This window comes from Alexandromys fortis, unplaced genomic scaffold, assembly GCF_014885135.2.
Source record: "Alexandromys fortis isolate MF-2015 unplaced genomic scaffold, M_Fortis_MF-2015_v1.1 scaffold_178, whole genome shotgun sequence".
Classification (NCBI taxonomy): Eukaryota; Metazoa; Chordata; class Mammalia; order Rodentia; family Cricetidae; genus Alexandromys; species Alexandromys fortis.
Window position 1 is genome coordinate 669,507 of NW_026068054.1, and position 26,714 is coordinate 696,220.

General features: G+C 46.3%; 1 protein-coding gene across 1 annotated transcript; it reads left to right on the forward strand.

Moving 5' to 3' along the window:
* The first annotated feature begins 900 nt into the window (after positions 1–900).
* On the forward strand, positions 901–25,583 carry CUNH16orf78 (chromosome unknown C16orf78 homolog). Its single transcript, XM_050119829.1, has 5 exons — positions 901–1,041; positions 4,153–4,254; positions 4,677–4,836; positions 22,710–22,959; positions 25,436–25,583. The coding sequence occupies exons 1-5, from the start codon at positions 901–903 to the stop codon at positions 25,581–25,583; spliced, it is 801 nt and encodes a 266-aa protein (XP_049975786.1).
* The last annotated feature ends 1,131 nt before the right edge of the window (positions 25,584–26,714 follow it).

The following is a 26,714-nucleotide window of genomic DNA, read 5'->3' on the forward strand; positions in this document are numbered from 1 at the left end:
TGGTTATCCAATACCAAATGGCCAGCCTGAAGATAAACATACACATAACATTATATAGACTAAGCTGGTTGTAGTTTCTTATTTAGAAATATATAAATTATTAATTATATTACTAATATAATTAATTAATATATCTTAGAAATACATATTATGTATATAATCGTAACAGTTAAAGAAAGAGACCATGAATTTGAAAAAGAGCAGTGGGGAGAATGTGGGAGGGTCCAGGAGAAGGAAAGGGGAAAGTGATTTTTTTTTTAATCTTAAAAATAATAAAGCAATCACTGGGGAACTAAAGAGGAGCCAGGGCTGCTTGAAAGAGGCTCACTGACCTATCAATCTGCCAGAAGATTGTGAGCTATCAGCTATCACTCGTGGTGAGGTGGGCTTTCAGTGATGCAGTGGTCTGTGAGCCATCTCCACTGTGTAAGTAACCCCACACCCCTACACCTAAGTAACCCCAATAAACTCATTGGCAAGTCAATTTGAACTTTGGTGTGACTGTTATTTTGATCTGTCATTGGTTCCCTATCTTGGGTGAATGACATCTCTGTTGCATATCCTCAAGAAAAAGCTCATAGAACTTGAACAGAGGCTGTAAATCCAGGGGAGAGAGTAACCCAAGGAGGGGGTGTGAGCTCATGGAGAAAAGTGAGAGGTAACTTACATCTCCCCTCCACTCCATCCCCTGACCTAGAGGACAGTTGCTAAGTCAACAGTGACCTCACAGTCACTCTCCAGGCCTTCTACCCCGCCCCCCCCCCAGGCCAGCCTCCATCTGCTTCCTACCTCTGCCCTTCATCTTTACATCCAGAGGACACAACCTGCCTCACCAGCAGACCCAAGGACCAAGAGAAAAGAGTGACAGGCTCTCCTGTGGGGCACAGCCGAGGCATCAGCATGGCAGAAGACTCAGAAAATCTGATGCCCACTGAGAGGAAGTCCGTCTGGAGGACGGCGGAGGAGAGGCGGATGTCCGACCTCACCCGGGTGCTGGAGTGGCTGGAGAGGAGGCAGGGCAAGAAGAAGCGTGCCCTCCAGGTGTGTACGATGGAAGAAATTGCTGCGAGACTGTATGCAAGATTATTAAAAGGAGAAAGAATTGGAATTCGACACCCCCGAGCAAAGGGGGGTTATTTTTTAAACATTGGGGTAAGCTAGCGGGGAAATCCTAGAGGAGATTGCTCACCCTGGTTAGGCTATCTGTGTTTCGAATTTTTCGAGACAGGGTTTCTCCGTAGCTTTTGGTTTTTGTCCTGGAACTAGCTCTTGTAGACCAGGCTGGCCTCAAACTCACAGAGATCCGCCTGCCTCTGCCTCCCAAGTGCTGGGATTAAAGGCGTGCGCCACCACCGCCCGGCCTGTCTGTGTTTCTTAATGGCAACTGTCACGATTGGGCTTCTTCTCTCCCACCAAAGACAGGGTTACAATCTTTCCTGGTGGTCATATTTTAAGGGATGGCTTCAGGTCATTGAGAAAGATGCTTTGCTATAGAAAATGCAGGATGAGGCTAAGAGATTTCTATTTCAGAGAGGAAGAGAAAGAGAAAGAGATTGCCTAAACACAAGTGTTCTGAAGTAGACTCTCTCCAAGACACTTGAGTCAGAGTCTGTGGTGAGGGAAAAGTCTCTGACGCTAGGTCAAACTGTGGGCACAGCTAGTACCTGTCGGTGTTGGAAACAGTCATGCACACTAGTTTATGGGGTCCCGGTGCAGGCATGGAGCCTTCCCACTGTCCCCCGCCTCCTCTCTCCTCATGTTGGCTCCAGCGTGGATCTTTCCTTCCTACAGCCAGTCCCCCACTGAGACTCCTTCTAGCATATACCTTACTCTTCCCCCCACTGAAGGGGCTCTTGCCAGCCCATTCCGCTTTTACGGAGAGTCTTGGTACCAAATCGGCTCCCCCCCCCCAAGTTTAGGTCCCCCGGGCCCATTATTTGTGAAAATCAAGTCCGAAGATACATCCCACATCCCCCAGCTGCCGAGGATGCTTCCTATGGCCTCTTGTCCCCCAGAGCAAAGGGTGAAGAGAGCATGACTAAGGCAGGCCGCACTGTAACTAATCTCCGTTATCAACCACTGCTCCTAGCCAGGCTGTGCGGCCACAGCCATGATTGCCCGCAGCTGGAAAATAGGAAAACTGGGATGAACAAAGGTCACAGCCTTAATAAAGGACAGAGGTATCTCAAATTCAAAGTTATCCAGTTCCCACATGCCTGGGCTTTGTTAGGCCCACTCCTCACAGCCTCCTCCGCTCTCTGCAGCCCCGCACCCTGCTTTCGGGCAGATGCTTGCCTGCTCACCTGCTTCCGTGCAGCCGAAAGAGCTCGCGCCGACTCCATCAGCCTCTGCTGCGCATTCCTCTCTGATCATCATCTGGGGTTGAGGGCCTGGCCGCTGGATCTCTCGGAATTCAGTATCTGTCGTGGTTAATAGGTTCCCGCCTCCTTTAAGAGAGATTATATTCTAGCATTCCAGAAGCTTTGCCTTACATGTGGCTTCATATAAATAATTTGAAACCTAGGGAAGAAATACTTTTACATTTTAAAACACAAATCCATCACCAAATGCCAAACTCTGTTCCTCCCTCAAAGGGTCCGGCCTGCAAGCCTGACTTGGGTCTCCGTTCCGCCCTCACGGAGTCCGGCCTGCAAGCCTGACTTGGCCCCTCCTTAAGTGGTTTTCTCAGCACTGAAAACACCTGGCAGAAACAACTGAAGGGAGGGACAGTTTCTCTGGGCCACGTTCCCCCGGGTTCAGGTCATTTTGGAGGGAAGGGTGCAGTGGTGATGAATAGTCCACATCATGGCGGCAGGAAGAAGAAAAATCACCAAGAAGGGCCCCTGAAGACACACCCGCAGGGACCTACTTCTCCCACTGGGCCGACCCCCACTTTCTCTGCCTCTTGATGGATTCATCCAGGGATGAATCTTGATTGGGTCAGATCCCTCAGGATCTGGTTGTCTCTGGAAACACCACAGACACACAACAGCGGTGTGCTTGTGAACCTAGGTGAATCTCAATCCAGTCAAGCTGACGGTCCCTAACCAGCCCAAAACCCATTCCAGATGGCTTATGATGCTGCCAGTACCATAGGATCCACTTGGGCTGAAGAACCCCTGAGGTCCAGAGTTGTCGCAGAGGCCTTTAATTAGTGTTTGCTGCTCTTTACTTGGCTAAGGCGTTATCACATGACCTTCGTAGCATTTCCCCCACGGGGACTGTAACAGAACTGCTCTGAGCGCCCCTGTGAGGACGCAGGGTGCCCCCTGGAGCAGGGAAATACCCTACCTCTTACTCCACCTGCAAACCCAGCCTTGACCCAAACTCTGACTCCTTTTCCCACTAAGCTGAACAAAAACACGCTGACTCAAACTAGCTGCCGACCTTGAAAAGCAGCTGGATGACTCCTGGCTTTGGGTAATGTGCTGGATAGCTTCGATGTCAATGTGATGCAAGCCAGGACCATCTGGGAAGAGGCAGCTTCAACCGAGAAAGTGCCTCCATCACGTTAGCCCGTAGGCAAGCATGTGGGACATCTTGATTAAAGCCATTGATTAAAGGCTGTTGCGGAAGCTCTCAGCTCAAGCCGGGACCTGGAGGCAGGAACTGATGTAGAGGCTCCCGGGTCCCGGACGATATAAAAAAAAGCAGGCTGAGGGAGTCATGGAGAGCAAACCAGTAAGCAGCACTCCTTCGTGGCCTCTACAGCAGTTCCTGCCTCCAGGTTCCTGCTTGAGTTTCTGCCCTGATTTCCATCGTGATGGGCTGTGATAGAGACATATAAGCCACAGAAATCCTTTCCTCCCAAGCTGCTTTGGTCCTGGTGTTTTATCAAAAGGGACCAAACTGGAACCGATCTGCCCTGGGGCTTCAGGGCTGCCCTCCACTAGCAACCAGCCCTTTAAAAGGCTCCGTCACATCCAGAGGTTATTGCTCATGGAACCTAAACCAAAGCATAGAGAGCAGACATTTGCCCAGGGAAGTGTGGCCACTGAGCAAGTGACTCATGAGCTTTCCACAGGGACAAGAGGCTCCAGAATGAAGGTACTAAGACTCGGATTCCCACATTCCAGGAGGGCTCTCCTGTTTAGGGACAGTGCACGGAACCCTCACAGGGTGACTGCAGGTCTCTTTCTCCTGCCCTTTCAGAAAAAGATGGAGGAGGCGCACCATGCAGAAGAGAGGGCAAAGAAAGGCATGGGCACTAAGAAGAAGCAGGACAAAGATGGCCGCAAGGTGACCTTCAACAAGGTAATCAGCCCTCCGCCTCTCCCCACAGCTGGTCATGAGGTTTGTGAAGACCCCTAGATGCCCCTCTGCCCCATAAAGACAGCTCAACAAATGAGTCTCCTGCACCCGCACTCACCCTGCACTGCTTGACCAACAATCCCTACTTTCCTGAGGTCCAGTTTTAGGACCTTCCTCCACCCACATCCCTCCACACTCAGGGATGCCAGGGCCTGGAGAACTGTGGGAGCACTCAGCCCTGTAGCTCGAGAGGATTCCCAACCTGTCTGCAGGTATGGGCTGCTTGTACCCCTAGGAGATAAGGAGAAATAAAAGTGAAGACTCAGTAAGCCAGCAGAGAGGGCACTCCAGCCCCCTTGAACTCTTCCTGGGCCCAGGGCAGATCCTTTACCTAATGGTGGGAATTTCTCCATTTGGGTTTGGAGGCTGCTGAGAATAATGTACCTCGTGGCTCCAAGAATCAAGATCCAAACGGCAGCAAGAAGCTCGTCGGTGGTTACCAGGGAGGGTATGGAACAGACTTTAAAGGCAAGCGTTTAAGCACGCTGTCCTCCAACTTCAGCAGGGATGGCCTTAAGAAGTCTGGTAAGGAAAGAACCTGGGCCCTGGGGTACCAGAACCGTCTTCCCTGCTCCCATTTCTCAGAGGCAGTAGAAGTTCTGCCTGTCCATGCCAATTGAAACCTGTGTTCATAAGGGTCAGGACCCAGCATGCAGGGTCCTTGGGGAATCACTCCCAGGGTGGCATTGACAATCTGGGCATGCCCTGGATAGGAGGAAGTGGTTGTTGAGCTCTGCCTCCCCCCACCCTCTGGGTATTATCAGGAACCCAGCACACCTTGCTACTAGATCAGGAACTGCTTTGGTGACCCTGCCTTTGTGGGTTACAAATTTCCTGCGTTAAACACAGTGACAATGTCTTGCTAGAGAATGTGCCATCCTGGTGACCTGACTCTGCCAAGTAGTGTCCACCCCTAGAAAGGGACAGGCCTGAGTTACAGTTCACAGTCCTTCTCTACCACTCAGCTGTATCATCCTGGCCATGTCCCCAGCTCCAGGTCTGGGTTTGTCACATGTAAAATAGTATAGGAACCCTACTTTCTCTGTGGCTTGGCTGTGGGGCTGCGGTGATGGGGACCAGAAGTCAGCCTGACACAGAAGTGCTCAGCAAGGTGGAATCAGAGGGTTGGGAAACAGACCCGCTAAGCTTTGTCTGTGCTTGGCCTCTTGGGATACAAGCTTATGGTGAAAGTAGAATCTGGCAGGCGTTCCTACTTGCCCATGTGGAAAGTGGGCAGGAGCTTGGAGCAGAGTCACGGTTGTCCATTAGTGTCCCAAAGCCAATACTTTCCCCGTCTCTTCATTTCGTACGCCAAAGCCATGGTAGGCACACTAAAGCCTCTGGACTGTCAAAGTTCAGTATGATGGAGGCCCTGCAGTGCTAAGAGCATTGGGGGGACTCTGGATTGAACCCACAGCATCACATTAATGGGGCATTCATCTAATCTGAAGAAGCACTGTAAATTGTCCATCGTAGATCCCTTGCTTTTGGTAAAGCACTGTGGTCACATGAGATATGAGCATTCAGGAAAACTGAAGAGTAGTAAATGCCCTCTTTATTTTCTTTGATGCTATTCTAATTGTTCTTATTGTATAACGTTATATAAATTCTTAATTATTCTAAACATTTTATTTAAAAGTTACCGTAGAAATAAAATCAAGATGGGAAGCTCCGTACTTCATCCATGCTCTCTGTGATGCCCACTGTCAATGTCGCCACTGTGCTGGCCCCACTGGGTTCGTGAGCTTCCTTAGATCTTGTTTCTAGCAGAACCCCCTGCCCCCTGCTTCCTGATACTGAGATACACAGTAGCCTAGCTGCTGTGATTTCTTCCCAGACTCCTCATGGAAGCCTTTGTGTGTGAGCAGCCTTCACTGAAACTTTCGGGGTCAGCAGAGGCTAGGAATCACATCACAGAGAAACAGCGCACACAAATCAGGAGCTGGTCAGGAGACCCCACTTTCATTCTTCAGAGTCCTTTGTCTCCTGATTCCCCACAACAAAGATTTTCTTAGGTGCGCTTGCCAATAAGAAAAGCTGCCTGGGGTTTTCTGAAGATTCCGGACAGAGTTTAGAGCCAGGCAACTGGAGGCGCTGGTATTCATCACTGATGGAGAGCGGAAGCCTGCTTAAGGGTCCACTATGGTAGTTCCAGTCCTCGAAGGCTCTTCTTCCCCTCTGTTTCCTCCAACGTTGTCTCCAGCTCTGCCCTCCCCACTCAGCGCCACTGGCTTTTACTTACACTACTCTTTGTCTCTTCTGTCTCATTCATAAATGCTATCAACTCTGATCTGTTTTTTCTATCCCATTCATAAATGCTATCAACTCTGATCTTTGCCTCTTCTGTCTCTTTCATAAAGGGTGCTATCAAGATATTTTGCTAAACAAAATCAGTCCCTTCCCTAAAGAAACCTCCTGGCGGTGGATAATGTCACCTCACTGTTCAAGATGTAGACATGAAGGATAACTTGCAGGCAGTTTGATCCTCTGTTGTCCTTCCTCTTCCTCACCATCCGATTTACCTTATCTGAGAATGGAGGTCTTGCTCCTTCTGCTGTAAAACAAGCCATAGCCACTAGAGGGCAGTAAACGGGTCCAGGCATCTAAGAAGCGCAGGCACCTGTCCTCATTTGGCAGGCAGGATTGAGTCCAGCTGAGCTTAGCCACAATACAGACATCTTCCTGTGCAGTCTTGCAAGCTACCTCAAACAAGCAGGCAGGATCTGGACCGGGAGACAAGGTGATGATCAGGCAGTCTAGGAGCAGGCAAGGCACCAGCTACATGCCCAGCTCTCATTGCCAGTTTGAACCATACAGACTCAACAAGCTCATGTGCCTTCATCTCAGAGGAGGACAGGCAGAAAGAGATCCTCTTGGTGTCTTCTTCAATTCATGGCCTGGTCTGGTGGCTTCTCCCGTCCTTATGCCTCCATCTGTTTCTCTCCCCTTTGTCTCACCACCGTTGTCTTAATTTGCACTTGGTCTTCCACTGAATGACTCTCCTGCAGCTTTGGCCTCCATGGCTGCCGCGCTTACCTCCCTAACTAATCTGGGTGTTTATGCTTAACGTGGTTTTCTTCGTAACATCGCCATCGAAAAGTGATAAAACTCAAACGACGGATAACTTACCACAAAGAAACGAAGATCTAAAAAACAATTCAGAACAATTTTCTTCAAACTTAATGAGCTATAAGGCAATGGATCGTCAGAGAAGCTTCCTTCTTCAGTAGATGGGAGCGAACACAGAGACCCCGAGACTGGACAATATACAGGAGTGCCTCGGAACATTCAGCCCCCAATGGGACGTCTCCATCAAATCTCCCCTCTCGGGGGTCAACGAGCTATGTGGAGGAGGAGATGGAAGACTGTAAGAGTCAGGAGGATGGCGGGCACCAAGGAAACAGAGCCTTCGAAACACAGTAGGGCCGGCGAATGTATGAACTCACAGAGACTGAGGCAGCATGCCCAGCGCCTGCACAGATTCAAGTCAGATGGGGTCCCAGCACAGAGAGGGGAAGCTGGACACAAGCTCCCATCCCTAACCAGGAAGCTGTCTCCAATTGGCAACCCTTGCAAAGGAAAAGTAAGTTTTCTCCTACGCAGTCTCACTGTGTTTACAAACCACACTTGAGGGCAGGCTCAGCGGTAGACGGCTACAGAAAATGAACTCAGGGGTACTGTTGGAGATTCTTGGTCTCCTCCTTATTGCTTTGTCTGGAAATTACCTTACTGGTCTCTTCCTTGAATGTTGTGGTTTCTAATTTTGCGCGTTTTTATGGGTTCTATTTGGGGGGTGCGTCCCATGCTTTTTCTTTGTTTTGTTTTTAAAATCTGGAGTTGTTTCTTTTGTTTTGCCTTTTTGATATCGAGAGAGAGAGGAAAAGAAGGAAGGAGGAGTTGGATGGGTGGGGAGGATCTGGGATGTGTCTGAAATGAGGGAGAAGAAACTGTGATCAGAATACATTGTACGAAAAAGAATCTTCAATTTAAAAAGCAGGAAACTAAGAAACAAAACAGGCAGCAAAATGGAATCAGGAAAATCATGTTTGAATAAAAGAAGAAGTGCAGTAAAGAAACAGAACCACTTTTTAAAACAGACAGAAATATAGGGGATTGAGAAACACGGTGTCCTGCAACGGAGCATTTTAACAGCATAACCGATGAAATAGAAGAACCCTCGATTCAAAGACACTTTTAAAATGATCTAGTAAAAAGAACAAAAAGAAAATAAAATAAATACATGCAGCGTGGCTATCTGAGAAAGATAAAAAAGATGGGAGAAGATCATCTAAGAAATAAATCAAGGAAGCATGGTGGTGCACACCTTTAATCCCAGCTCTCAGAAGGCAGAGGCAGGTGGATCTCGGTTAGTCAGAGGCCAGCCTGGTCTACATAGCAAGTTTCCAGCCAGCTGAGACTACATAAAAACACCAAGTCTCTGGACAAGCAAAAAATAAATGAATGAAAACTTCCAAAATTCAGGGAAGAATAATCTTTGATTCACGAGGTCACAAAACACCAAGACAAGTCACATTAAACCTCAAGTCTATGCAAAGAGTTTGAAAGGAACAGAAAAGTAATTTTCATACACAGGGAGCTTCCATGAGACTATGAATTTCTGCCTGCTGTTCCTCTGAAGGGGCAGGAAAGCTTTTGTGCCTCTCTCTGTCTCTCTGTATCTGTCTCTTGCTCTCTTTGTCTCTCTCTGTGTCTCTCTCTGTGTCTCTCTCTCTCTGCCCCCCCTTTCTTCCACCACCCCTGTCCCCAGAGGCTGGCCTCCCTCCTTCCCTTCCCCCACTTTTCCCATTCCCTCTCTCCAAATAAAAACCCTCTTTGTGAGAGCACTTGGAGGGAGAGGCAGGTGGATCTCTGAGTTTGAGACCAGCCTGGTCTACAAAGCAAGTTCCAGGACAGCCAAGGTTATACAGAAAAGCCCTGTCTTGAAGGAGAAAAAAAAAAGGAAGAAAGGAAAGAAGGAAGGAATGAAGAAAGACAGAAAAGAAGGAAGAAAGGAAAGAAGGGAGGGAGGGAGGAAAGGAGGAAGAGAAAAAGAAAGGAGAAAAGGAAGAAAAAGAAAGAGATAAGAAAAACCTGTAGTATATACGCAAGATGTTAAGAGAAAAGGGTCAAGACGAACCATGGCCAGGTATCATCAACACACAAGGGAAGACCGGAGGGAAGGAACAGAGGACATGCAAGCCATCAAAGATATAGCAGCAGCAACCTTGTCCTGAAACATAAAAGGAAAGTCACCCTAGTCCATTTTGTGTTGTGGTTACAGGACCATACACCAGGCAGTTATTTACCTCACTTGGAAGAATGCCAGCAGCGGCTCCTGCTGGAGGCTTTTGAGCTATAGCATAAAGTAACTGAAGGTAAAGGGCAGCTGGTGTACCCAGGAGAGGAAGCGTGGAATGTGGACTCACTGTGTGACTGCATGCTATTCTGACAGTATTAGTCGGGCATCTTCCGGCACAGCCCACTTCCCAATACCACTCGATTGAGCATCAAGTTTCCAACATGTGAATTTGGGGAGCACATGCAAACTCTAGCATTTGCCAATCCAAACAGAGTGGCTGGATAACTCAAAAATCCAGATGTGCTTCCCGCAGAGGCTCATTTGAATATTTAAGAACACACATAGGCTGAAAAGTAAAGGACTGGAAGAAAGATACTCTGTGTAAGTGGAAAAGGCAGGAAGTAGCTGCACTGGCGTCAGATGAGATAGAGCATGGAGCTTATTATATAACAATGAAAAGGTCAATTTGTCAGAAGACCTAACAGCTGTAAATATCTATCCGTCCAATGCTGGATTGCCGGAATACATGAAATAAATGTTAACAGCACTGAAAGCAGAAATAAATAGCAAGGCAATAATAGTGGGGGACTTAATAACCTAAAGAGGGGCAAAATGATGCATCATCTAGACAGAAAATCAATCGGGACACAGCAGATTGGAAAACACAAGACCAATGGCCTAACAGATACATACAGAGCACCCCGTCTCTCTGCCAACAGCAGCTACGCACGCTTCTCAAGCACAGTGGAGATGCTCCAGGACAGAGCATTGGGCTTCAGAGTCATGAAAGGGTCTTCTCTGCATCCAACCAGAATCAAAGGAAAACGGTAAACTAAGCAGCGCTCTTCTGAACAACCAGGATGTCACAGAAGAAGTCCAAAAGCACTTGGTACGGATCCGGAGACACGTGAGAACAGAGACACAAAACGCCCAAGCTGAAACTGCGCTCACCACGGGTACCACGCCACGGAAAGACAACCCGCAAGTAAATGGGGGAAAAATGAGCCCAAGTTAATAGAGCAAAGTAAATAATAAAGATAATTATTGCTATATGGATTCTCAGACAATGAAATAATCAATGAAACTAACAGCTGGTTTTTCAAAGGCATGAACAATTGATGAATCTCTAGCCAGACTCTCAGAAAAGGAGGATCTGTAATAAAAAGTCTACCGTCTACATTGCAGATGCCTCGGAAGAGCAAAGGATTTAAGCAATAGTTATAAATGGCCACGTAGCAATAGGTTCCTGTCTGAAATAAAGACATTCCTAAAAACACAAAACCTGTCAAAACTGAATCATGGTGAATCAGAACAAGAGCAAGGACATGGGATCAATAATCAAAACCTGTCAAGGAAACCCAGGGCCTGGTGTTTCATGGAGAGCGTATCAAAAGTTTAAATGAGAATCCATGAGGATCCTTCTTGAGCTTTTCTAAGACACCGAAGAGCAAAGACTATTCCAAAGCCCATTTTACAAGGCCTTCATTCCCTGATACCAAAGCCAGATAAAAAGGACAATGGGAAAAAGAATCTCGCAGGCCAATGACCATGGTACAAGCTAGGCTTAACACCTCACAAGAATGAATTGTGCGCCATGACCAAGCACAAGTCACCCCCAACATGGAAGGATGGTCAGCCCACGAAAGTCCACACACTAGCAGAAGGAAGACTAGGAATCAGGTCAAATGGGGTTTTTTGTCAGAACTCTGTATCATTTTATGATACATGCTTAATAAATCATAAGAACTTCATCTCAACAGAGTAAGACCATACATGACAAGCCCCCAGCGAAAATCATACTCTCTGAAAAGCTGAAAGATTTTCCTCGAGCCGGGCGGTGGTGGCGCACTCCTTTAATCCCAGCACTCAGAAGGCAGAGGCAGGCGGATCTCTGTGAGTTCGAGGTCAGCCTGGTCTACAAGAGCTAGTTCCAGGACAGGCACCAAAACTACAGAGAAACCCTGTCTCGTAAAAAAAAAAAATAAATAAAAAAAAAAGATTAAAAAAAAAAAAGATTTTCCTCAAGACCGGGAACAAAGCTCACCATTTCTGTTCACCATGATACCAGACACCCTGGCCAGAGCAATTACACAGGAAAAAGAAATACAAGAGACTGAAATCAGAAAGGAAGAAATAAAGTCATCACTTTTTAGATGCCATGCTCATAAAGCTGTAAAAAGATTTCAAAAACAAACAAAAAACAACAAATTAAGGAACAATTTAAAATTAAGCAAAGTAGAATTGATTTTATTTCTGTTTTACTGGCATGTGCTCATCACCCACGACAATGGGTTTTGTAAACACATCTTCAACTATATCATGTATTTTGACCACATCCACCTCCGTACCCTTTGCTTTCTAATCTTTCTTTTCCCAGAGAGCCCCCCATATACTTTCATTCATGCTTAAACATAAATGAATCTGTGTATGCACCTACATACACATACATAAAAATTAGTATCCACATGAGAGAAAACATTATTGTTTTTGTCACTTTGGCTCATTTTGCTTCATATGATACTGTATTTCTTGACAGATGAAGAAAAGGAAATTTTTATGACTTTATTTTCATTGATGTGTATGTGTGTGTGCACATGCATGCACATGGATGCCTTGTGTGTCATGCCCAGGGAGGCCAGAAGAGGGTGTTAGACCCCCGGAGCTGATGTTATAGGCAATTGTGAGCCTCCTGATGTAGGTGTTGGGAACCAAACTGTAAGAGCAGGAAGAACTCTTACCTACTAAGCTATCTCCAGCCCTTGAAAAGGAAAATTTTAAGACTAACATTTAAACTGGCATCTAAACAATAAAATATTTAGAAGGTAAGAGATCGGCACACTGAAAACCATAAGACAGTGATAAACCCATGAATGAATGGAAAGGAACCTGTGTTCACAGATTGAAAAAAAATACTCTCAGATTTTCTATATTATCAAAGGCAAGATAAATATCAGCTTTATCCTGTAGTATTATCTACAGGATATATATATAAGATCTGTCAAGATTGCTACTGCTTTTCACAAAAATTGTAAGAAAATTCTAAAATTAAATGAAAAAAAGCCCTCACATAGTCAAAGCATCCTTAAGAAAGAAAATGGAAAGTCAGAGGCATCAGATTTCCCGATTTTATACTATTTTCTAAAGTTGTAGTAATCGATGCAGTGTGAGGCCAGGTTAAAAACAGATACAGCAAAACAATAGAACAAAATAATCCCACACACAGAGTTAATAAGCATTTGACAAGGGTGCCAAGAACAGAAGAGAAAGAATAGTCTATGCAATGAGTGATATTGGAGAAATGGATAAATATACACAAAGAAATATACCCTATGCCACTCAAAACAAAGGCAAAAAACTCTGAAGTAGGTTGAAGAGTGAGTTGTAAAACCAGAAACTTACCAAACTTCTCTAATTAAACACAAGGGGAAACTCAATAACATTGGTCTTGGCAATTGATTTTCAATATCACACACACACACACACACACACACACGACAATAAATGCACAATATCAACCCAAGACTCATGTAAAGATAAAAGACATCTGTGCAGCAAACCAAATTACAAAAGTAAACATCAGGAGGGAGGGAGCGTTAGCAACCTTCCTGCCAAGGAAGGGTTAATACCTGCTGTGGTTTGAAGATGAAGCCGTCTCTAAGAGGCTCCTGTACTGAAGGCTTGGTTCCAGCTGCTTGAGCTAGCCATCCTAGGTGCCTGGGCCCTGGGAGCTCTTGCCCCATCCCTGGGCTAATCCACTGAGCACTCCAGACATAGAGGAACTGGTGGACAGAATTGGAAAACAGAAAGTGGAGCCTAGATGATGCAGGCCATTTGGGCACGTACTGGGAAGGTGTCTTGGGGTCTCCAAGGACTCTCTAACCCATTCTTCTTTGTGGCTACTCTAAGAGGAATGGCTCATTCAACCATTCCCTCTGCCTTGATGCTCTGCGTCACATCACAGACCCAGAAACTGTGAAGACAGCTGACCACAGACTGAAGCCGTGCACCAAAAATAAGCCCTTTCTCCGTCAAGTTAATTTTCTCAACTATTTACACGATAACAGAAAAACTGAATAACGCAACATCCAAGCATACAGCGAACTCCTAGACAACAGCAAAAGCCAAAATGTTTTTAAACATGGGCAAATAACTAGCAAACAATGTTTTCCAAAGGAGACACATAGATACACCTCAAGCTTGGGTGTGCAGGCTCAGAACCCTCAGTCACCAGGAAAGGCAAGTCGCATCCACATAACGCACCTATCAGGAGCTGGGATGGCTACTCTCAGCTGTCAACATGCCTACATCTGGAATTAGCTAAAACCCAAATGGCTGGACACATCTGCGAGGGATTTTTTAATTAAGGCACTTGAATTGGGAAGACTCACTTCTAATCTGGATCTTCTGAGGTAGGAAGATCACCTTTAATCCAGATCTTTTGAGGTGGGACAATCCATCTTTAACCTGGTCCACGCCTTCTCTAGCAGCCTATGGAAAGACGTGGAAGAAGGAAGCTTCTGACCTCTGCCTGCTTGCTCTCACTCTTGCTAGCAAGTCCGTGCCTTCATTGGCTCTAGAGCCTACCTTTTCAGGATTAAGTATATTGAAGACAAGCTGAGATATCCAGCCTCACAGACTGAACAACTACCGGATTTTTGGAACTTCTGTTGATAGAGAAGCCACTGTTGAACTAGCTAGGCCACAGCCTGTAAGTCATTCTAATAAATCCCTTTATATGTCTAATATATCTGTGCTTCAATATATAATATATAATCTGCATGTTATATGTTTATATATTATAATATATCTATGTACTCTGTTATATATTGTAAACATGCATATTATTAGAATAAATTTTATTTCTAAAAATATGTATTATAGGGAGAGATATGATACATAAAATATATTATATATAATATACATGATATTGTATGTTATATATAGAGAGAGATACATATGGAGAGATTCAATCTATAAATTCTGGTCCCCTAGAAAACACTAAATAATATAAGTAGCCAAAGTCACAGTAAATACCATCTCATAACCTCACAGAATGACCAGTATCAAAAGACAAGTAAAAGAACTGTCAGCAAGGGTGTGGAGAGAAGAGAACTTCTTGCTGTTGGTGAGACTGTAAGTTGGCAGAGAATTTTGGAAAAACATGAAACTACCTTTCAAAAATTAAAGAAGCAAATCGCCCTCTGGTCCACCTACCCCACTGAGGATACACAGCCAGGCATCATGCCTTCAAGGCAGCGCTAGCCACAGCAGCCAAGAAGTGGGAACAGCCTAAGTGTGTGCTAATGGATATGTGGATAAAAGAGTCAGATGAGGGGGCTGGAGAGATGGTTCAGCGGTTAAGAGCACTGGCTACTCTTGCAGAGGATCGAGGTTCGATTCCCAGCGTCCACATGGTGGCTCACAACCATCTGTAACTCCAATTCCAGGGGATCCCATGCCCTCTTCTGACCTCCACAGGTACCAGGCACACACATGGCAAACATATAGGTGCAGGCAAAACATTCATACACACAAAAATTAATAAATAAATGAAAATACTAAAAACAGGCGATCAGATGTGTACGTGCAATAGAATGCTAGTCAGGCATGAGAAAGAAGTAACTTCTGTCATTAACAACGCGAATGACTTGAAAAGGCTGTGGGCTGAGAGACAGGTTGGAGAAAGACAAACATGGTGAGAGCCTGTATCTGTACAGATCTAAATGCTTGAGCTTCGAGAAGCAGGAGAATGGTGCCTACCAAGGGCCTGGAGTGGCGGAAAGGGTACATTCATGTCAAAGGTATACATGTTTGGTACAAGACAAAGATTTTGGGTGTCATAGTCTCTGAGACTTTCCTGGATGGCAGAGTGCCAAGCCGAGGGAGGCAAGAAGGCAGTTTGGTTCAACACAACTCAGTATCCAGTGTTGGTTCAAACTTCAGGAGTCTGACCCTGAGGGTTTATTTTAGACATACTTAAGCACAGCACAATTTGGTGGGAACTATTCTTCTGAAAATTAACTCAGTCCCACATACACAACAAAGCACACATAAATCTCCTTGAGGAACAAAGTAAGCTAAACACAGATCAGATGTGATTACATGGATACTCTGTAAGGTCCAATAATGATAGGTTCTATAGATTGACTGAAAACTGGGATAAGGGTCTGGGGGAGGATCTGGTGCTGGAAAAGTCTGCAATCACAGAGATATCACAAAGATCCAGGGTAGAAAGCAGTCCACGTCAGCCTTCTGGGCGGATAACAGGTCTCGCATTTCTTCCATTGAAGGAACGATCCTCAGTGCTTGACATTCCAGGCTCCCCTAATGCTTGCGTGAGCACAAAGACCTCCGTGCCCCTACCCTCGGGCTCTAATACAGTGTATTCGTGGTGAGTGTAGTTAGCCCTGCATTAGACACTTGAAGTCGCTTACTGTACAAACAATAGAGTATTACATACTTCAGATTTGCTAAGAGAGTTGATCTTAACTGCCTACACAAGGAATGTAACCATGGTTTTGGGTATATTAATATGACTTTGTTATCATATGTACATCAAATCACCATATCCACTTTAAATGTGAGCAAAAGTATCTGTCAGTTATACCTCAACGGAGCTGTAAGAATTGTCAAATTAAATGAACACACCAGTACTGCTGCTGTGGCAAACCACTATTCTGGTATTTGTTTCTAAAGGATTCTGTCGACTCCTGCCCCCCTTTTTACCTGTCCCGTGGGTGATTTTGTTCCTGTTCCATCTTTCTCGGTGTTCAACTATAACCTTGTACTGTGGCAGTGATAGAGTCTTACCTGAACATGCGCCTGACTTCTCACAGCATGTTCTCCTCCTGGCAGCACAAAGGAACCTACAAGAACACATTTCCCTGTGCTGCCCCCATTGCCTCCGCATTGTCTGCCAGCACCAGAGTTCTCCGTGTCTTACAAACCCACAATGCATCGTTGGGATTTGGGGCTTTGTTTTTTGGTTTGGTTTTTTGTTCTGTTCTGTTCTTAATACATTTAAACAAGGCATGCATTCTCCTGCATTCCAAGAGTTCATTCCTTTGCATAAATGCAGAATTCTGACTGGAGTCATTTTCCTGGAAACTTTTAACGGATCTGAATGAGAATGTAAATTCTTGCAGCTTCTGCATATTTGAAGAGGTCTTTATTTCACCTTTGTGCCCTCCTGGCTGTGGGCCTTTTTCCCTCCCAGGTCTCTATCAACTCCTGCCACACTGAACTCCTGGTTGCCAGCGGGGGCTAGAAACTATTGCCCCCGAAGCTGGACCTACCTCATTCTCCTAGGTATTCTTTAAATATTTTCCTCTGCTCGATTTCCCAGTGCTGAGCCTGACGTCATTTGCTTCATAATTCTTACACTTGAGTGTGAGGTTTGTAGGCATTCTTGGTTGCTAGTTTATAACAAATTTGCAACATTTTAGCCATTAATCTTTAATCTAGTTCCCCACTTTTTCTCTATCTTTCAGATACGCCAATCACACATAAAGTTCTTTGACTCACTAGTTTCGTCTTTTGACCTGCTCTTTTCACGGGTTATTTTGTATAATCTCTGCAGCTATGCCCCTGAGGTTCCAGTCCTTTCTTCTGCAATGCTCAATCGTCTATTAATCTCATATATTTTTCATTTCAAACACTGATATTTTCATCTCTAGAAGTTCAATCTGGATCACTGTGAGTCTTCTGTGTCTCCCCTAGCATGCTCAGGCCTTCCTTGGTGAGCACAATGGCGCATTTAAATAGATATTTCTAGACTGGGGATGCCGCTCAGCAGGTAGAGTGCTTGCCTAACTTACACAGCGTCCCCAGCACCATCACATAGAACCAAGCCTGACGTCACACCTCTGTAATCCCAACACTAAGGAGGTGGAGGTAGGAAGGTCAGGAATTCAAGGTCACCCTCCTCTATCCAGCCTGGGCTACATGAGACTACCTCTCCTAAATGTAGATATAGTCTTTTCCTGATCTAATATTTCTTTTTTGTTTCTGTTTTTTTAAAAACAGGGTTTCTCTGTGTAGCTCTGTCCTAGAACTAGCTCTGTAGATCAGACTGGCCTTGAACTCACAGAGATCCGCCTCCTTCTGCCCTGCAAGTGCTGGGATTAAAGGAATGTACCACCACTACCCAGTTCTGACCTACCGTTTCTATCACCACGTCCCTTCCTTCCCCACAATGGCTGATCAGCACTGAGCTGAGGGGCTTTCCCACACTCTGCTGCAGTCTGTAGAAACATCTCCTGTCGCTATCCCGTTTCCCCTATGTGGCCCACTCCTATTATCCTGGAAGGATGGACCTGCCGCGAGCTAGGGCAGTCACAGGGCTTAGCACTCTTGTTTATTCTCCTGTCTCATGTTGCCTGTTGTTCGCTGTCTTAATGCTGCAAATTCTTACAATGCCCAGGTTTCTAATTGTGTTGGAAGTCAAACATTCACTTTCTATTATCCAACTCTTGGCAAAAGTCTCAGTTGATTTTTCCAGAAGTTAAGCCTGCTTGAAATACAACAGCAACCTTGCTATCGGGTGCACTAGCTGGGGCAGTGCTGGAGGGTTCACCCTGGTCGTAAGAATATGGGAGAGCTGGTGAACTGACCAATTCAGCTGCCACCCAGGTCCAGATTCAGGGCTGAGTTGGCCTACCCTAACATTCACCCCATCTATGAACTGCTGGAGCATGTGAAGGGGTCAGTCCTGCAGATCTAATGTCACAGGATCTCCACGACACAGGGCAGCAACAGGATATCCAAGCGGAGTCCCAGTGAGGACCAGTATTGATAATGTAACAGAAGTCAGAGGCCTCAGACAAGACCAGTGACTCATTGCAATGAACATTTGCAAATAAAAAAATGTATGGACTAAAAATGAAAGAAATATAATGGGGAGCCTATGGGGTGCTTTAAGAAGGGGACTACTGAGTTGTATTTGAGTTTTAGAATGGTCACCCTGGAGAGAGGCCAGTGAAAGATTCTAGGAAAGCACGGAACATATTCCATGACAAAGACCTGGAGAAGTCTGAATACTAGCAAGAGGCTTCTGGTGGCCAATCACCAGTGCCTGTGTGTATTCTGTGGCTGTAGGCCAAGGGTACATTTGTAATGGGAAAGACTAAGGATGTTAGCTGCACACATGCACCCTTTGTCTGCATGGATAGACAGTCATCTCTGCAGTCCCAAATGTGGTCTGGGGAAAATCTAAGTTATCTGTTCCATTATATACCAGAAGCAGGGACCATATTATTCAGAGTGGTCAGGACAGGCTTCCAGGAAAAGGTACCAACATTCTGGGCTCACCGTGCATTAGATGTGGGGGTCTTGGGTGCATGACCTTTAACCTACTCACTCACTGGCTGAATGTATGTGATATGGTTGTAAAGCTAGTGTAACCCCCAGAAAGCCCTTGAACTGCCATAAACTTTAATACTGTTGCTGTTCTTTGCACCGCAGGCACATCTGGATCCAGAAGAGGATCAGAGAATGCAGGAAAGTATACGTTCTTATTCTAAGATCTCTGAGTTTCAAAGAGGACACTAAGACCATAGCCCCTCAGAGCATAGCACCAACCCTACCATGCATAGACAGACACTTCTGAGACCTCCCAAGCCAGCCACCCTTTCAGGAACCAGCCACAGGCCAGAGCACCATATGGGGCATGAAGTGTTCTAAGTTCCACATCCCCATCTGAGGCAAGTCCATTGCCCCTCGCAGGGAATCTGGACCCATTTCCCATAAGCACATCCTGGTAAAATTCCTGCACTGTGTCAGTGAAAACACAAAAGCTTACAGAGAAGTTTACTTATAAGGGGGGGGGGGGAATCAACCTGACATAATATTGGAAGCTGTGCTGGAATCCTTTAGATTCCACAGCTCCTAAACCTGTCCCAAACACACCAGCATCACATCAGGGTGACTGGATGGCCTCTGCAAGCTTGAAGATGTGTATGATGCACAGGCATGTATGTCTCTGTCTGCAGGAAATGCCACCAAAGAAAGCAAGTCTACCAAATTAGGCAGCAGCAGATTTAAAAGGCAAAATTTAGGTGCATCCTTTAAGCCAGATGACTTTAAAACTTGAGAACAAGGGCTAAGGTGGAAATAACAAGGAAATGCAAATGAGATGGGGTAGAACGAGGTAGAAAGAGGCACAAGAATGGGCTGGAGAGATGGCTCAGAGGTTAAGAGCACTGGCTGTTCTTCCAGAGGTCCTGAGTTCAATTCCCAGCAATTACGTGGTGGCTCACAACCATCTGTAATGAGATATGGTGCCTCCTTCTGGCCTGCAAGGATACATGTTGGCAGAACATTGCATACATAATAAATAAATAAATAAATAAATAAATAAATAAATAAATAATTTTGTTTTTTAAAAAAGAAAGAGGCACAGGAAAGTAGCAATAGATATTCTTAAACATTAAAGAATACATAAGAACCTCCCACAGCCATGGGCACCAGAAAGGGTAACTAAATAGAGAAAGCAGACATGGAAAACTCCAAGAACACCCTTTAAAATATAGTATGGGACTGGGGAGATGGATCCGTGGTTAAGAGTCCTCCCTGGCTGTTCTGGCAGAGGAGTGGGGTTTGGTCCCCAGCACCCGTGTGGTGGCTCAGAACTGTAACACCAGTTCCAGGGGATCTGGCGCCCTCTGCTGGCATCCTTGGGCATCAGGTGCACACACAGCGGACTGACAGTGTTTACTCATACACATAAAATAATTTTTTTCTAAAATATGAGTACTTAGGAAATCGTAAGCATTCCTCTTTCAAAATAAAGAGCTCTAACAGGAAGTGCTTTAACGAATGCAGTGGTGCAGTTACAGATGATATAGACTCACATTTAAACCACATAGATCTTACACTGCCAATATTTGTCAACACCACCTATAAGCTTCATAACAAAAAAGTTTCCCCAGTGAATAAAGATTTTATTTTAAAGATTTGTTTTTATTTTTTTCAAGCTATACATAAGCACATATACCTGAGTGTGGTTTTGCTCATGCTTGTGCAGGGAGGGTCTTCAGAGATCAGAAGGAGATCCCTGAAGCTGGAGTTACAGGTGGTTGTGAGCCACCTGACATGGGTGCTGGGAACTAAACTTGGGTCCCCTGAAAGATCAATATGGGGCTTAAAACCCTGAGTCAACTCCCAGATCCCTAAAGCATAGGATTTTAGAAACATCTATTTTATCCAAAAGCAATCACAAGAAATAAAGTTAAAAGATACCCTTCAACTTTAAAAAAAAAATGGAGACAAAGAAATTCATAACAAAGCTGGGCATAGTGGAGCATTCCCTTAATCCCAGCACACAAGAGGCAGAGTCAAGCAGATCTCTGTGAGTTTGAGGCTAGCCTGGTCTACAGAGTGAGTTCTAAGACAGCCAGGGCTGTTACACAGAGAAACCTCGTCTTGACAAAAATAGAAAAGAAATGCATTTTAAAAAAATTACCCACCTCTTGAATAACTAATGAAAACAAGCCTATATCGTTCCAAAACCTCTGGGCAAAGCAAAACACATGCACAGAGAGACTACATAAAGCAAACAGTAAGAGCAATAACTTATGTTTCTACACTTGCACAAGTAGGGACATGAGAATCGCCATGAGATGTGAGTTACAAGTGACACAAAGTGTCACAAACAAAACAAACCTGAGTCGTGTGGAAAAGAAACTCGTGTGCCCACGTACTAAGTCTATTTGCAAGTTTGTTTTATTTACTTACTTACTTATTGCATCTGCCAAGTTATAAAGGTTGCAGCCTGGATGATACAGGTTGTAATTGGCCTGTAAAGGGCCAATAACCCCCACTGCCGCTCGTGTACTGAGGACCTGGACATTTCTGTATCAACCTAACAAACCATCATAACTCTATAGTAACATTATACCAAAAGTCACTACACCAAACTTACAGTAATATAGATGCAAGAAATACTTAAAAAAAATACTTGCAAATACACCTAACCCATGAAAATACATCCTGTCTGAAGTAAATACTAGCCCTCCGTTGATTGACTGGGCAGGCTGCATCAGGTGGGCAATGGACCCTGTAACCAAGTAAGGGAGAAGCCACAAAAGGGTATCAATAAATGAAAATGCCATACCTAAAATGAAGCAACCTTATTAATAAAAATTATAAAATAAACTGGGCAGTGGTAGCACACGCCTTTAATCCCAGCACTCGGGAGGCAGAGGCAGGCAGATCTCTGTGAGTTCGAGGCAACCTGATCTACAGAATGAGTTCTAGGACAGCCAGGACTGCATAGAGGAACCTTGTTTCAAAAAAACATAAAGCAAAAAAAGAATAATTATAAAATAAAGGAAACTGGCCAATCTCATTCATAGTGATAGGAAACTAAAGTCATTTTAATCAAAGTATGAACCAAAATGGGATGTCCTTCTGCCTGTAACCCTTAACTGTTTTAGACTGTCAAATGCAGTGTGCCAAGAATACATAATTTTTATAAGTAATGAAAGATGTTTTGATTTTTTTCAAAATATTTGCAAAACTCAGGACATTCTAATTGACGGTGTATTTTTGAAGCAATAGAATTCTCTCTGCATTGATCGCACGGATTAGAAGTGGGCTGAGGAGACGGTGTGCCATCTGAGGGTTCTGTAAAACACACAGACTCCAACAAGGAACAGCTGAGGCGCCCCAGCTTTAGCTTCGTGTTTGGGTCATATCAGACATTCCCACTTCCCTAGATCTATGCAGCTGACCCTGTTCCTCTGCCTGACATGCCACCTGCCGTGTGACCCAACTCCATAAGCTGCTGCTCCACACTCACCTCTTCCGACTTCTTCCCCTTCCGGGTTAATTCCCATTGGATAAACTTCCTCAGGACAGAAAAGAATGAAAGCAAGGGGCAAGGTGGAAGGTGGGCAGGAAGGCGGGCAGGAAGGCTGGGAGAGCGGAGGATGGACTAGGATTAGGTGCAGCCCTGCAGGAGCTCGTGCCAAGGTCTCAGAGCAGCTACGAGGAGCCCATTTGTTCTTCTGGCTCCCTCCTTCCCACTGCCATGACCCTACCCTGCCCAATTCTCATCTCTCCCAGAATCTAACCCCCTGGTGGCGTCTTCCGATTTCAGACTTAGACATCAAGGATGTCATAGCCCTAGAAACCAACACTCGGGTCAACCCATTCCGTAGACAAAGCTCCATAGATCCTATACTCCAGGAAACTATGTTTGGCACACGGAGGTCAGGCCTGATGAGAGACTGGCCAAGCAAGGCTCCCGACAACTATGATCGCAAGCTGAAGAGCCTCATGGAGAAGGGCACAGAGCCCAAGATGGAGACAGCTAAGATGCTGAAGCCAGAGGAGGTGCTGAGCTGCCGGTGAGCGCCACTGGGGTGCATGGCCAGGCTGAGAAGAGCAGCGTGTGAATGCATGTATGCTTGACCATGGCGAGGGCAGGTCTAGGACATCAGGCGATAGACCCACACTGAGACATGGAGGGGACGGGCCTAAGTCAGCAGTGTGTGAACGCATTTCTGAACTCGGAGGGAACCAGCTCGTCCCTACCTGACTCTAGCTGCCAAAGGACTGCCACAAGACTAAAACCCTGAAACCCTTCACTCTGCTGAATCTGAGTGACAGTATCTGTACTGGTTGCTCTTCTGCTGCTCTGGTAAATGCCACCACCAAGGCAACCTATATGAGAAGGAGGTTATTTGGGTTTATGGTTCCAGAGGGATGAGAGTCTGTCATGACAGGAAGGCCCATCGGCAAGTAGTAGCAGCAGGCCTGGTGTCAGGAATAAGAAGTCGAGAGCTCATACCTTCAAACATGAGCAAGAAGCAGGGTACACACTAGATGTTGGGTGAGGCTTTAAGGTCTCAGAGCCCGCACCCAATGACACACTCCCTCCACCGAGGCCCCTCCCTCATAAACCTCTCCAAACAGTGCCATCCACTGGAAGGCCAAATATTCAAACACCAGAACCTACAGGGGACGTTTCTCATAGGGACCTTCTGCTATGTTAGGGATTTAGATTCCCAAGATGGCCACAGACTCTTTGGTTTCTGTATTCCCCTCTTCCTTCTCCACTGCTGGAATAGGACCCGGGGCCTTTCACAAGCTAGGCAAAGCTCTCCCACACAGCCTCACCTCTCTCTTGCTTGCTCTCCATCCATACCGTATCACCAGGTCTGTCCTCCAAAAACACCCACGGCCGGTGTCATCCTTAACTGGCGTAACAGGCAAAGTTAAAAAAACCTTTAGCTGAGGAGGAATTGAGGCAACAGGATAACAGGGCCACCCTCGACAAGCTGGCAGCAATATAGCCATCTTGGGTGAAAGACCAGCCACACGGCTCAGGTGTGTGCTGCCCGTTGCTCCTGGAGACTAAGAGATGGAGCAGGGATGGAGTCAGTGAGAGGCAACACCTGAGACTGCCCTCCTTGCAGGGACAAGTCATGATGTGGCTCTAATTGGCCCTGGCTCCACAGTGGGAGTTCTTTCCCTCAGAGGTCAGGAGCACTGGGGCAGGTGACATCTATAAAGTCATTGGGGAGGCATCTAACACAAGGGTGAGATGGTGCAGTGGGGTCTTAAGGACGTCACATGCCAGCCCACCCATACCTCCCCAGCAGGCTTCCCTGGGGTCCAGGGAACTGAGGCCACAAGCAAAGGCAGTCCAGGGGCAGAACCCAAGCACAGGCAAAGCAGGAAGCCCGTTAATGGTAAGACAGCACCTCTCTGTCACCCATAACCAGCCAGCAGGTGGCTGGTAGCATCCCCCTTCTACTAAAACTGGTACCAAGAAGCCAGCAGATTAGCACACACCATTATCCCAGCACTCAGGAGTTGAGGCAGGAGGATTGTGTGTTTGAGGCTGCCTGAGCTACATAATGAGATCCTGTCTCGAGATAGATAGATAGATAGATAGATAGATAGATAGATAGATAGATAGATAGATAGATGATTAAATATGAAGCTGACCCTGAGGTCAAGGTTGACAGTGGAACCAGGAGCTCTATCTGGATCCCACAGCACAGATGGGATCAATTTCACTCCACAGCAGAAGTCAGGATTACAAGGCTTTAGAACGCATTTTAAATCAATGGTCTTGTTTAACTGCGTGCGTATCAGAGGAAGGCACGCATGCCTGTTCATGCAGCTCTGTGTACGCATGCTCGAGGCACCCAGGCTTGACTGAGATCCCCTGCCTGCAGCAGTGATCATACCACATCCCACCCAAACTAACATGCACCCATACCCCACATTAGCCATGGACTCTTTTTCCTGGTGCCATTTTAATTGTGTCTTCCAAACAGGGTGGCCCATTCTTTACCTGACTGTCACTCTGTTGATGAACGAACGACCTCATTCCCCAAATGAACACCTGTCTTTCCACAGCAGAGCTTCCTTGACTTCCATGGACCACATGCTGAGTGTAGTGCTTGAACCAATGAACATTAGCCTGTTTTCTCTGGAGATAACCAGGGTGATGCCTGGCAGGTTGAGTCCCAAGAGTTACAGTACCACGAGCTCCTGCCGCCTCTGCCACCTGTGGGGTGCCCTTCTATCAGGGACACACACAGGGAGCCAGGCCAAGGTCTCTTGCTGCCCAAAGTCAGCCCGTACCCCCACCCTTTCTTGAGACAGGGTCTCACCATGTAGCTCTGTCTGTCCCAAAACTCACTCTGTAGACCAGGCTGGCCTCAAGCTCAGAGATCCGCCAGCCTCTGCCTCCTGAGTGCTGGGATTAAAGGTGTGCGTCACCACACCCAACCCCAAGCCAACCTATTTCTAGTGAAAGTCGGGTCCCACGCGTGGCTCCTTGTCACCTCTCCCTACCTTCTCTTGAAGGTACCTGCGTTTGTCCAAGAACAACATCAAGACCTTGATCAAGCTGTGCAAAGACGCAGGGATGGACGTGGACATCCACCCACACATGGTGGAGTCCGAGATAGACGCCAAGAAGATATTCGACCATCGCTTGAGCACGGCGCTCTAACCGCACTGCATATTCGACCATCGCTTGAGCACGGCGCTCTAACCGCACTGCCCACCGCCGGAGCCTCACCCCATGCAGGCTGAGCACCCCGCCACCGACTAGCTTCTTTCTCTCTAAACCGCACCAGGCCAACAAGTCAAGAGCATCATCACTAGCTGGTGTCGACTTTGTCCTCGGCTCCACCTTGCAGCAGACAAGCAGTAATGGGAAGAGAGCCCCCTAGAGAAAGCTTGCTGGGTGCAGTGGCCTTTGCCCGTATTCCTTCACAGGTGGAGGCAGGGGGATCAAAAGTTAAAGCTCGAGGCCAGCTTGGGGCTGCATGAGGCACTATCTAAAACACCATAACGGGGAGAGGGGGAGTACAAAGGTGTTTTTTTTTTTAACTGCTTCTTAGGAGAAAATGCTCCTTGAGCAAGGAAACAGGGCCTCAAGTCCCTAGAGAACTTGAGAGAGGAGAAAAAGCTGAACAGCTGTCTGGCGTACAAGCCACTGCCCTATGAAGGACACAGCTGTGTGGGGAACTGGCCCTCGTATAGGCCCGAGGCTGGTGGCGGAAGTCCTCTTTTGTAAGGACTGACTTTATGGTCACACCAATTGTATTTGTTAGTCCTCCTTTCCCCACCAGCTGTACTACAAAGCTTGCAGGATTCCTCTTGCAATCTACTAAGACCCCAGGACCCACTGATGGAACCAGATCGGCTTGTCCTAAAGCTCCATCCCACATGCCCTGGGACCTGTGTGCGACACAAAGTCCCCAGGGGGAAAGCTAGTGAACCCTCACTCTCGGGGAAGTGTACAGGGTAGGTAATCCCAAGAGGGTGTTTGGGATCCCTTATCCCACCCCTGGGGCTTTTAGTCCCATGAGCTGGTGGGCAGCTCTGGGTACAAAATGGAGTCAGATCCCTGGATAGGAGATCTTAAAGAGCTACAGAGGAAAGGCTTCCTGGTTGCGGAAGCTACTTTTGTTTGTTTGTTTCTTTCTTTCTTTTGGGGGGGGAGGGCGTTGTTTGGTTTTCGAGACAGTGTGCAGCAGTCCTGGCTTTGTAGACCAGGCTGTCCTTAGCTAACAGAGATCCGCGTACCTCTGTCTCTTGAGTGCTGGGATTAAAGACGTGAGCCACCACCACCCGG